The sequence below is a fragment of the Fukomys damarensis genome, unplaced genomic scaffold (genome assembly GCF_012274545.1).
Source record: "Fukomys damarensis isolate Sample0158 unplaced genomic scaffold, DMR_v1.0_HiC HiC_scaffold_15, whole genome shotgun sequence".
Taxonomy (NCBI): domain Eukaryota; kingdom Metazoa; phylum Chordata; class Mammalia; order Rodentia; family Bathyergidae; genus Fukomys; species Fukomys damarensis.
Genome location: NW_022900927.1, coordinates 300,248 through 312,971, shown reverse-complemented (window position 1 = coordinate 312,971; position 12,724 = coordinate 300,248). Strand labels below are relative to the sequence as shown.

At 38.9% G+C, this 12,724-nt stretch overlaps 1 protein-coding gene across 7 annotated transcripts in view; it reads right to left on the bottom strand.

Moving 5' to 3' along the window:
* Positions 1 to 12,724, bottom strand: part of Ppfibp1 (PPFIA binding protein 1) — a 112,247-nt gene that overhangs the window by 43,635 nt on the left and 55,888 nt on the right. For all 7 annotated transcript variants that reach the window (XM_033763518.1, XM_010628996.3, XM_010628994.3 and 4 more), the window contains 3 exons: positions 5,933 to 6,019; positions 4,392 to 4,505; positions 3,296 to 3,427 (listed from right to left, as the gene is read on the bottom strand). In XM_033763518.1, the coding sequence (XP_033619409.1) occupies positions 3,296 to 3,427; positions 4,392 to 4,505; positions 5,933 to 6,019 (333 nt within the window). The remainder of the gene's footprint in view (positions 1 to 3,295; positions 3,428 to 4,391; positions 4,506 to 5,932; positions 6,020 to 12,724) is intronic.

Here is a 12,724-nt window from a genome sequence, read left to right as displayed (position 1 = left end):
TTTTTTTTAAAGACAGGGTCTCACAATGTAGTTGGGACTGCCCTGGAACTCACTATGTAGCCCAGGCTGGTCTCGAACTCCCAGTGACTCTCCTGCCTCAGCCTCCCAAATGCTGGGATTACAGGTGTGTGCCACCACACCTGGCTTAAACACCCAATAATTTTCTATTTAAAACACTGCTTTGAATTCCTAATGCCTCTGCCCTAAAGTGGTGGGTTTATGAAAACAAAAATTGACTGATTTTTTTTTTTCTTGATACTAGAGGGAGATTCCACTCAGGGCCTTGCATTTGCAAGACAGGTGTGGCACCACTGAGCTACATCCCTGATGTGAGGTGGTTATAATTTTGATTAAGAAATATTATAGTATTAACTATCCTTATTTAATGAGTCCTTAGTAATCTTCTTTCATCTTATCTTAATATATATTTGCCTACGTTTTCATTGTTAAAGTATATGGCACTGCTGTACTTTAGTGGCTACTTGCAAAAGAGAATAATTAAATAAAATGGAGCCACACATGTGAATCACTTTTTTGTTTAGACATACCCTACTCCACCTCATACTGGGGATTGGAACCCTTCACACAGCACTGCATCCCCTCAGCCCTTTTCAAATTTTGAGACAGGCTCTCATTAAGTCATTATGTGGCAGGGACTGACTTGAACTTCTAATCGACTTGCCTCAGCCTTGCAGAGTGCTGGGATTACAGCTGTGTGCTTGTAATCTGGCTTGGGATAGCTTCTTAATATATCATCTATAGAGCAGCAGCCCTTCCAATTGGTTCAGCTTCCAATTATCTTTTGTGACAATACTTTAAATATGAATTTAAATTTCCAACCTGGAAGAAGTCATATCTTTCCAGACAACCTTAAAAATGGAATATAAATGGCTTGGGGGTTGGGATAAAATAAAATTTATTGAAAAAACAGAATATAAATTACTTCAAGTAACTTCTTATCAGAATTCAGCCCTAAAGAAAATGTTACCTTCCCTTTGGGAGAATTCTGTACTTTTACCAGCAGGAGGCACTGCTGAATGACTCTAACTATCTCCCATTAGCAGTCTCTAGACCATCAGTCCTGACTTTGAAAAAGTGTAAAGACTGTAACATACTATCTTTTGGAAAAAACTACGCTTCTTCCCCACTTCAATATTTTCTTAGAAATTAATATTCAAATACTCTAAAGTTCTAAGACAAAGTTAAAGATTTGGGATTCACAAAACAGGTAGGAAAACACTATACCTCTATTAAGGGAACAGTAACAGGAATAAAAGCATATTAAATTGTTTTAATTTTGAAGGCTATTTTAATTATTTTCATATATAATATTACAAAGTTCATCAAATCCTATAATCTGTTGGTATGTGCAGGACACATTTCAACATAGTACTGAAGAGAAAATTATCAGGGATTGAATCTACTGAAGTGTGATGACAAGATCACTTTGCACAATAATAAAAACGCGAGAGTGAAAGAAGTGGTGGGGGAAATGTGACAAAAAGCAGAAAACTCCAGAGATGTAAATGTTATTCTAGAATCTTACAAAAAAATATAAAACATCTACTGCAATGTAGTCCCAATATTTAGTTAATACCTTGTACCCAAATTAAAGGAACAAAAGTCACACAGATTAAGACCCCTGTACTCTGCAGATGTGACACAGGAGGCCACCTCTTCATCCACGTGTCCCATGACTTCTCCCCATGTAACAAAACTAGTTCCACTTACAGTCTTTCCACCTGCTGAATTCTATTATGTCAGGCAGTGATTATGAGGTTAGGGAATGACAGAAAGAGGTAAATCTAAATAAATTTCAAAGAAAACACAAAAGCAAGAATTTTTAAAAAGTGAAGTAACTTTCTAAGTCCTGCTCCAGTCTCATAATAGAAACATGCTCATGCTCAGGTATGTACACTAACGAAGAGCTTTAAGGTTCAATCAGGCATGATATGAGGGGTTTCCACCTGCTGGTAAGGAAGCAGGAGACATAACCAAAGCTTACTTTTACAGTTCATCTGGGATAGGAAGTTTGATTTTGAAAACAGTAATGGAGCAACCTTCATGATCTCAAATGTGACTTTCATATAATGGGTAATAAATGTGATATACCTTGTATGATGATGGCATATGGTTCATGGAAATTAACAATCTGACAAGATGTAGAGAAACAAGCAAATGATTACCTTCTTTCTCTCCTAGATACCTATTTTTTGACATAGGATGATACTTCCTCATAATCAAGAAAACAAAACAGAAAAAAAAGGGATGATCCTTGGAGAAAAAATTTCTATGGTTTTACATTTAATTTTACTTATTTACTTTGTGAAGTTGGGGGTCAAACTCAGTGCCCTGTACAGGTGAGGCAAGCACTCTACTACTGTTACATGCTAGCCCTACATTTCACTTTAAGTGAACAGAGATCAAATGAATAGGCTCTTTCTCCCCATCAATAAAACACTAATTAGAAGACCTGGATTGACAATAAAATAGCAGAGTGGGCATGATGGTATACACCTGCAACCCCAGCGCTCTAGCGAGAATGAGGTAAGAAGATTACAAGTTTGAAGCAAGCATGGGCAACTTCCAGTAGATCCTGTCTCAAAACAAAATAAAAAGGGCTGAGGATGTAGCTTAGCGTGAAGACCTGGGTTCAATCCCTAGTACCTAAAAACAACAAAATAGGAAGAACAATAAAGTTTGTTTAGCCACAGGTACTTCACATTGTAGACTCTACCTTGAGTTTCATACAAATATGGTGAATTTTACTTAACATGATTTATGTGTAATAGACCAAATGTAGAAGGTCAAATTAAATGAGTTCTGAAAAGCTTTATGATTTTGACTGTATAAAGTAAATACATCTCTATGTAAGATATCCTTTTATTTGTAACTAATAATCAATGTACCTAAATAAGGACTTCTAGTAAAGCCATACATATAAATACATTATTTACAACAAGGAAAGCCAACATGGCTAGATAGATAGGTGTTACAAATGTCTTGAAGTTGAACGTACAGTATATCTCTATAGGCTAATGAAAGGATTATTATTTCCAATCAAAAGTCTCAAAATACAAATTGGCATTAGCAGTTAGGGAATGAACCCGGGACCTTATGTACACTTAAACCACTCCCCACTTCACAGAATTACAACCCCAACCCCTTAAAAATGAAGTAGGATGAGTGCACACGGTAAGTAACTACTCCCCTTCCCGCCTCTGGGTAATTTTAGCTTTATCACAGGATCATGTATGTGGGAGAAAAAGAAAGACAAAGTGAAGGGATCACTTACTTCTGTGTTTCTGAACCTATCTTCATAATCCAGTCTGTCCTTCTCTACGGCCGTCAATTTTAACTTCAAATTAGATATTTCAGCCATCAGATCCAACTTTTGGGTTTCTAAGGATGTCCTACTCAGAAGCTCCTATTAGAATTTAAGATACATTTAAAAATTATTTTATTATAAATGGCTCCATGTGAATTTGTGTCATCTATGATTGCAAAGCAGCAATGATAAAGCACAGAATGTGGTGAAGAATAAATTACTAAATATTTTTATTCTTTGAGTAGAACTAAGCACCTATCAGCTTATTAGGGGAACCATTTAAGAAATATTCACAGATATAAACTGTATCTATTTCTTTTCCCTAGTGCTAGGAGGGGAAGCCAGGGCTTCGTATCTGCTAAGCACATATTTTATCACTGAACTCCTCCCCCAGACCCCTTACTTAAGCCAGATGGTAACACTGATGATGATGACAACACTATGCTTGCTGCATGCTGTGTATTTATGTGATGGGTATCAATGGTCCAATCCCTTTATTTTGGCAATAACTCTTATTATACTCATTCATCAGAAGAAAAATCCTCAGAGAGGTTAGGAATGTGCCAAGTCATTCAGCAAAGAAGTAACCGCAGGAATTCACACCTAAGCGCTGTTGCTCCAGTGCGTACTCTGCCTACTGTATCACAAGGCCTCTCATATGTGAGCTCTGTACATGTGTGTGTGAGCTTTTCTCAGTAACAAAGGTCATAGGTGATGTTTATCTTCTTTTTAATTTTATGGGTACATTTTAGATATACATAATGATAACATTCATCTATCTCCTTAATCATAAAATATATTCTCGTGGTGTCAGGAAAATGAATGCACAAAGAAGAAAATCAACCTAAAATCTTATTAACATTTTATTTGACTCAAATTAAATAAACACTCTGCACTATATGTCTGTATGTTTTGAGATCCTACTTTTGATTCTTGCTTAAAATGTGCCAGTTTGAGTTAATCTGGACATTTCCTACTAAGCCAGAGTAAAGTAGCATCTCAAATAACAGTTCAATAGGAACTCTCCTTGCTCCCACAATCCTCGGCTGGCTGCTGAACATACCTGCTGCAGCATTTCTTCCGTGGCATTCAACTTCTCTCTGTGCTCTTCCAGACAGAATTCCAAATCTCGAATCTTTTCCCCTTGAGCCTCCACCTGGTCTGTTAACACACTTACCTGTATGCAGAGAAAAATAAGGAATTGGAAAGAACTTGGGTCTGACTGTGCATTTTATTTTTCTAAATGGAACAAAACCTGGAAAGATCTCACCACTTGCAAGATGATTAAAAAAAATACATACATATATATATATATATAATTTATATACCACTTTTCGATTTAAGCATTCTAATTCAGTTTAGGAGAAAGTTATTGCTGATTAGGGATGTGCAATATTTCATAGATGAAAACTGTCAATCATTTATAAGAGAACATGTATCTAAATTACATTTTTTGAGGTGTAGAAGAAAAATGAAGGAAACGTAGAGGTTAAAAGAAGACATGAAACAGACATTATCAAAGACTATTGAAATCTTGCAGAAGAGTAAGGGAGAGAACCCAGGAAATTCACATTCCATGGGATCTTTCAATATTACACTGATCACAAATGTACTTAAAGCCAAAGTGCAGGACTAGGAGTGTGGCTCAGTGGCAGAGGGCATGCTCACCAGGCGTTAGGCCTTGGTGAATTTCACCCCTCTCTCCAAATGCCAGGATTCAAAGGTACATGGAAAACCGCAAGGTTAGTCCTTTCTTAGTACTTATTGCAAATATGTAGTTTTTGCTCAACAATGACCATCCTACGTAAATATACCTCAATTCATGAGGCTCAAATATCAAAGAAAAAAGATTTGTGTAGCATTTGAAACCCCTTGAGGAAGCAAATTTAGCCTACATATAGGAAACCACTTACTTTTATTTTATTCAGCCCAGAGTATAATTTAAAAAATTAAAATATTAAATATATATTCAGATTCAGAAATATAAAATGCTGCTACAGTACAGACATTCATATATCTGAGTTTGCGTTTATATATTAAAATATACTTAAGCAGCAGGTCAGATGAGATGACACAAAAAAAATCATGTATCAGATGATACTGCAAGTATTCAAATTGTCCCTTGAACAGCTGAGGCTAAGCATTGCTTCTTTCACACTGGGTGTCCACATCCTTGCTCTCCTAAGTTTTACCACTCACCACTGTGCAAAGAGGGCCTACTGCACTTGCTTTTCTTAGGAGCTTGTCTGTTTTACGTATCTGAATTTATCATCTCAATCTAATATACTGTGTAAGTATGTATTCCCTTGGTATCTGTGTGGTATTAGTTTCAGGATCTTCATACACATCAAGATGTGGGCACTCAAGTCCCTTATATAAAATGGGTAGTATTTGCATGTAACCTACACACATCTTCTCATATACTTTAAGTTATCTCTAAATTACCTAGCATAACGTAGTTATTACACCTTTTTTTTTTTTTAGGGGATAATGACAAAGAGCCTGTACATGCTTAATGCATAACTTTTCCAAAGATTTTTGATCTGAAGTTAGGAGGGACAACCATATGTCATGAGGAAAGAGAGACATTTCAGAATCACTTGCCTGAAGAACGAGGGACTCTTTGTCATTTTCTAGGCGTGCTAGCCTTTCTTGATACACATCTCCATTCCCAGGTAGGTGTCCATTTGTCTGAAAAAGGAAATAATACAGGCAAGGTCAACTTGTGCCTGAATTAAATTTATGGAAAATATAAAAATTCATTTACTTCAAAATAGGCACAATGGGTCAAAATAATGACCCTGAAGTAACAGCAATTACTGACTTTCTTAATAAGCACACACACCTAGTGACATGTAACACTTTTTGAGTGTGTGGTAGGGTGCAGTATCTCTGCTTTTCTTAATGCTCAGTCACTGACTCTGAGTATGGACTATGGTTATGACCTGTGATGCCCTGCTGTTCCCATCACTCCCATCCTCAAGTACCACATCTGGAACTACAAATGCCTGCATTTGGGTAGGAGACAGCAGAAGTTACTCTTACCAGTCTTCCTTCTGCTCACTCAGGTCTCCCATTCACAGGACAGTTCTTCCCATTACTCCAAAGCCTTGGGCCTTGAGAAGCTTTCCTCTTCTCCTCCAAAAGCTTCAATATTCAGCCCTCAGTGACACCCCCTGGCCCTCTATGCTTACTAGCATTTTTTTTCTGTACTGACCTAATTAACTTCTAGTAAGCTGACTTGTTTATGTAACGTTCAGCTTCTGGGCAGATCTTGAAAACGTGTCAACATTGGCACAATGTGCTGCCCTTTTCATCTCCCTCCTTTTATATTTTTATTTTCTAACTCAGTTTGTAGAGGTTTCAGTCCACAGTTGGCAGGCTCCAAGGCAGGGTGGCACAGCACAAGGGCAACAGTTCATGGCAGGGTAGGCAGGAAGCAGTGAAACAGGAGTATTGAGACTTTTTTTATTCCATTCAGGCAACAAGCCTATTGGTTGGTGCCACCCACACCCAGGGAGGACTTTCCCATTGTCAACATGCAGAACCATGCTTAACAAATCAGTGGACTAATCCAGTTATCACACACCCTTAATCCACATTCACATACCCTAGACACAGCCACCTCCAAAATGTCCCACCTATGAGTGCATGAGGCTTTGGGGGACATCTAGACAACAGCTATAAAATTCTACCCCTTGCCCCCCAAACACTCATGTACATCCCTTTATGCAAAAGGCATTTAGTCCATCTCTAAGAGTTGTTTAAAGTCCTAATATTTTTGGCATTGTTGAAAAGTCCAAGTTCAAAGTTTTTAGATTTAAGGCAAACTCAGCTATGAGCTCCTGTATAAATAAAAAGAAAGTTCAACACTTTCAACATTCACTGGCATAAGATAAACATTCCCATTCCAAAAGGTACAAACAGGGGAACAGAAAGGAATGGGACCAAAAAAGACCAAAATCCAGCAGGGCTAACGTTAAATCCCATAGTTCCATGTCCAAAACGCAGGGCAATTTGTGGCAAGATATGAACTCCAAAGAGTGTAGGTGGCTGGGCCCCTATAGCACCAACCATAGTTTTAGCTCTCATGGCTTCTCTTGGCCAGCTTTGCTCTTCTTGAAGCTTTCCTCAGAAAATCCAGGTTCCTGGCTTCTCCAATTTTCCAGGGTCTCCACTGCACCTTTGCCTTTACACTCACAGACTCACATTCTGCTCTCCCAGGTGCACACTGCCTGGCCTCCCAGGCTTTCTTTTAAAAAACTGGGTGGCAGCCTTCTTAATTTCACAGCTCTTGCATTCTGCACGCACTTATAGCTAGTACCATGTGGATGCTGCCAAGATCTGTCACCAACTGGTACAGCAGCCTGGCTTCTCTCTCCTTGGCTGTAGGAGCTGAGTCCCTGGATTGCTGAGTGCTATGAATCCATTCCAGAGGAACAAATTCCCTAGGCCACTGCCATTCTGTAATGTGGTGCCCTGGGGCTCTCTTCTCAAAGCAGTCTTTTACATTTGCAATTTTGAGGTTGTAAAGGTTGGAATCCTGCTGGTTCTTGTGATACACTCAAGCCATCTTCTCTATTGTCCAGTTCTGAAATACTTGGGTTTTTAATGCCAACCATTTCGGCAAGTAAGTTCTCCTCAGCTCTATCTTTGTAGGCCACATCTTTTCTGAAGCTTCCTTCCTATCAAACTCAAAAGTTTAAATATCATTCACCTGGACCATTTGCTTTTGATTCTCAAGGTTGAGCTGGCTAAAATCTCTCAATATGAGCCATGCCACCACCTCAGTGTCAGACAGCCTTGAAATTTCTTCTGCAAAATTAATCAATCCACTGCCCTTAATGTGAATCTCCCATGAAGTCTTAGGACATGAGCAAAATGCAGGCAAATTTTATGCCAGAGCATAACACACATGGTCTAGAGTCCAACTGTAAACACAATCGTTCTTTCCAGATGTAACATCTGAGCCTAGTCTTTTCCAGCTGCATTATAGTCAACATTCTGGTCTTCTGAGCTCTAACCAGAATCTCTCATGAAGGTTCTTACAACATACGAAGGTTTAGTCAGCATCTCCAAACCTTTGCAAACTCTTCCCACAAGCTTCGAAAGGCTTCTGAGCCACATGTCCAGGTAGCATCACAGCATTATATACTACTGTCGTACCAAAATCTATCTTAGCTACTTTCTTGCTAGGACAAAATGTCTGACACCCATAAGTTAAAGGAGGAAAGGTTTATTTTAGCTCATAGTTTGTAGAGGTTTCAATCTCTTAGTTTGTTGGCTCCAAGGCAGGGCAGCACAGCAGAGAGACATGGCAGAGAAGAAACAGTTCATTGCCGGGCAGGCAAGAAGCAAGAGCTTGAGTAACCCTTTTCCTTTTATTCCATTCAGGCTATAAGCCTACTGATTGGTGTCACTCACACCCAGAGTGAGCCTCCCTATTATTCACACCAGAACTAGGCTAAACCAATCAGTTGGCTAATCCAGGTAACACACCTCTTAGTCCCTCTTCATACACTTTTGCCCAGTGGTGGCCAACCTATGGCACACACGCCACAGTGGGCCTGCAGGGCCCTTTGTGTAGATACACAAGCCAAGTTACCCAAGTAGCCTTGGATATTCAGATTTAACTGTAGTGTTGGCACTTTGCAATTAATAAGTGGGGTCTGGGTCACTGCTGTAGCCCTAGATCCAACCAGCCCCCTCCTATAATTGTATGAGGCTTTGGGGTTACATCTGGATACAAACCACAACAAAAATGAACAATTTGGTGTTTTTTTTTTTTGGTTTTTTGAGACAGGGTTTCACTACGTAGTTGAGACTGACCTGGAACTATGTAGCCCAGGCTGGTCTCAAATGAACAATGTTTGGTCGTAAGCAGGCTTTCTTGCTTCTCCTACAATGTGTTCCATACTCCACGGTTAAACCCTGGACTAGCTCCTCAGTCCTGTTTAGAAGGTGGTCTCAGAGCTTTATTAACGGAACATAATCGAGGCCCTCATGTGACCTCCATTGTGCACGTTCTTCTTCACTGCACAGTATTATTATTGCCTCTTTCACCTTCATCTTTCCTTACTCTCTTCCTGCCAGTATTAGGAAACCGCGACCTTTTTTTGCTAAAAGCTCATCATTCCACCTCTACAATGGAACTTTTTTCTTTCTTTTTTTTGGTACTGGAGATCGAACTCAGGTCCTTGCACTTCTGAGGCAGGCAGCAGAACCACTGAGCTAAATCCCTGGCCCTCTACAATGGAACTTTGATTTCCTGTTTCTTTAGACCTATAATTATCTTCTTTACTTACTCTGTTTCTTCTGACTGATATTTTCTTCAGTTTTCCTTCCTAACACCCAAAGGCCTACCACGATACTCCCCTCTCACCCTTCTCTGCCTATACAATTCTACCCTTCATAAGCACCTCCCACCTCATCCTCACATTGTGCCATCCTATTTTCCCCTCCCTGGTTTTCCTTCTCTGTCCTTACTCCACAGCTTTTCATCATATTTTGCCATTGACAGCTGACGAGCAATTTTGTGTAAATGAACACTGCCTCATAGTTTCTATTAGTACAAAACTCTGTTACATTTCTTTGACTCTTCCACAATGTTTTATAATATCCTGAGCACATAATTTAAAATGTATTTAATGTAAACTCTTGGTGATCCAAAACATTAAAGACCAGCCTAAATTGTTTTACTTCAAACCTCAACAAATATCTTCAGAGTCATCCTTTATACTTTAGCATGATGCAACCCCATTTGACCCATTCAGTCTGGCTGCAAGTCTAAGTAAAAAAATTGGAATAAACTTGAGGATTTCAACAGTAGAGCATTCAACTAATAGCAAATACAAAAGATTAGGGTGGGAAATCCACCTGTGCTATACTACTGATACCTTGATTTAATTAATGAACTTTAGTGTTTACCAGGTTTTGTTGATATAACAGAGAGAAAAACATGTAAAAAGCTTTAAATGAGAACTAGGAACACTGCACATCTGGAGCACTATCTACTTTACCCTTTAACTTAAGTGACAAGTATTTCTGTATCATTTTCAAGTATCATAAACACACAACTATAAAGATGTAATGATTGTTAGCATCCCTTCTTTGAGTCTCTATTTTATATTTTATTGCAGCAAATTAAAAAAACATGTAAAATTAGGAGTCTGGCTTGATGAAACCCCATGTATCTGCTGCTTTGTTTTGGTAATTATTAATACATTATAAGTGGAAGTCTTTATCTGTCATTTTTACTAAGAACATTAATGTTTTCTTTTGATATTCTGGGTTCTATTTGCTTGCATTAATTTGCGGTTGTCCTCTTCTGTTTGCCCACCTTCATTTTGCTTTGTTTTTCCCTTAGCTCTCTTTTCCTACTTAAATTCAAAAATCAACATATAAGAAATTATGTTCCACAATTATATTTATTTTATAACACAGCAACTCATTTTGAATGTACATATCCAAATCAGGATGGTCTCTGAATTAAAATTAGAAAAAGAAATCCAGTCCTTTCATGACAATATATGTTAAGAAACAGTTGGACAGTATTATTACATGTATACAAATTCCACCTACTTTAATGATTAGTGTGCTGGGGACTGAACCCAGGGCCTTCACATAGAGCCACATCCCCAGTCCTTCCTTTATTTTTAGCTTTGAGACAGGGTCTCAACAATTCACTGGGCTGGAACTTGGGATCCTCCTGCCTCAGCTTCCCAGTTTGCTGGGATTCCACCATCTGCCACCATACCAAGCTTTAACATATTTTTAAACCTAGTTTAAAACTCTGCCTGATAGTCTGATCTATAATTCTGTTTTTAAAAATTTGGCAGCAAGAAAAAAAAAGCAAGGCTCAAAGCACCAAGTTTCCTTTAAACATTATTTTAAGCTACAAAGAGAAACTTACAAAGGTGATTTGTGTTCTCATCATTATTACATCTCCAGCATGCATGTAAATTCCTACTGCATGACTGCTCTTCACTAGATATTGTCCAAGAAAAAAACGGAAGTAAGAATTGAATTCTTCCCCCATGAAGACTGAAGTCATACTGTTAGTTCAATACAAGAAGAACAGAGTATCAACAATGCTAAACATCACCCTATCAGGCAGAAGTACCTTCTTCCCGTGTCTTCCCATAGGACATGATGGAATGAAGACACGTGGGTTAAGACTCACTCCTTATGCTGTATGAACACAACGATCTCACGGTACACTTGCACTCTTCAAGCATCCTTTGGGAGTGGCTAGTGTCCTAAGTGTACTACAGCTCCTGTGTCTCTGGGTTAGTTGTGCAACAACTATTTTTCCTTCCTAAGTTTCTATTATAGCTCAAAGGAGGAAGATCCCCAGGCAACAAGAACATCTTTTGAAGCACTCCATTTATCTCCCAAATTTCATTCTCTCTGCTCAAAAATATAAAAAGGGGGGGGAATCTCATGTATCCCCCCAAAAAAAAACAGCCCAACCAAACACCTCAGAGAGAAAAGATACCACCAAATCACTGAATTCAGTCAGGACACTTTCAGAGACTGAAACCTGAAACAAGCCTGAACGAGTCCTATACTTCCTAAGTCTATACCACAAATGTTAAAAATGGACTGGGGCTTCCCTCAGAGTGCTTAGATGTCCTACTGCTGAAAAATCAAACCCAAGATAACAGTGGTTGTTTAGTTGTACAGTTATTGTCCACAGCATCCCAGCACGTGCACAGCCACAGCCAGTGTAGGGTGCCACGAAATGTATCTTTAGTGTTTCCTTACAGACACCTTACCTGAATCGGTAAGGTGGACTCTGTCCCCTCCTGCCTTAATTGCGCACGCGCACACACACACACACACACACACACACACACAAACACACACATATACACATATACACATACACACACATTTCCTGCTCCCTGAAGCTTCAGTAATGAGGAAAGGGGTACATGTTTAGACTACATTATCCTTGTTACAGTTGTACTCCAAAGTCCACTGAAAAAAATTTTTTTTGTGGGGGGTACTGGGGATTGAACTTGGGACCTTGCTCTTGGAAGGCAGGCAGAGGCATCACTGAGCTAAATCTCTGGCCCAGTCCATTGAATTTGAAAAGGACAGAGAAATGAAGGTCTAGAGTCCCAACCTCCAACTCTGGTATAGTAGCACATTCCTTTAGTCATATAATATATATTATTAATGTATGTATTTTTTTTGTGGGGGGTACTGGGGATTGAACTTGGGACCTTGCTCTTGGAAGGCAGGCAGAGGCATCACTGAGCTAAATCTCTGGCCCAGTCCATTGAATTTGAAAAGGACAGAGAAATGAAGGTCTAGAGTCCCAACCTCCAACTCTGGTATAGTAGCACATTCCTTTAGTCATATAATATATATTATTAATGTATGTTGTAT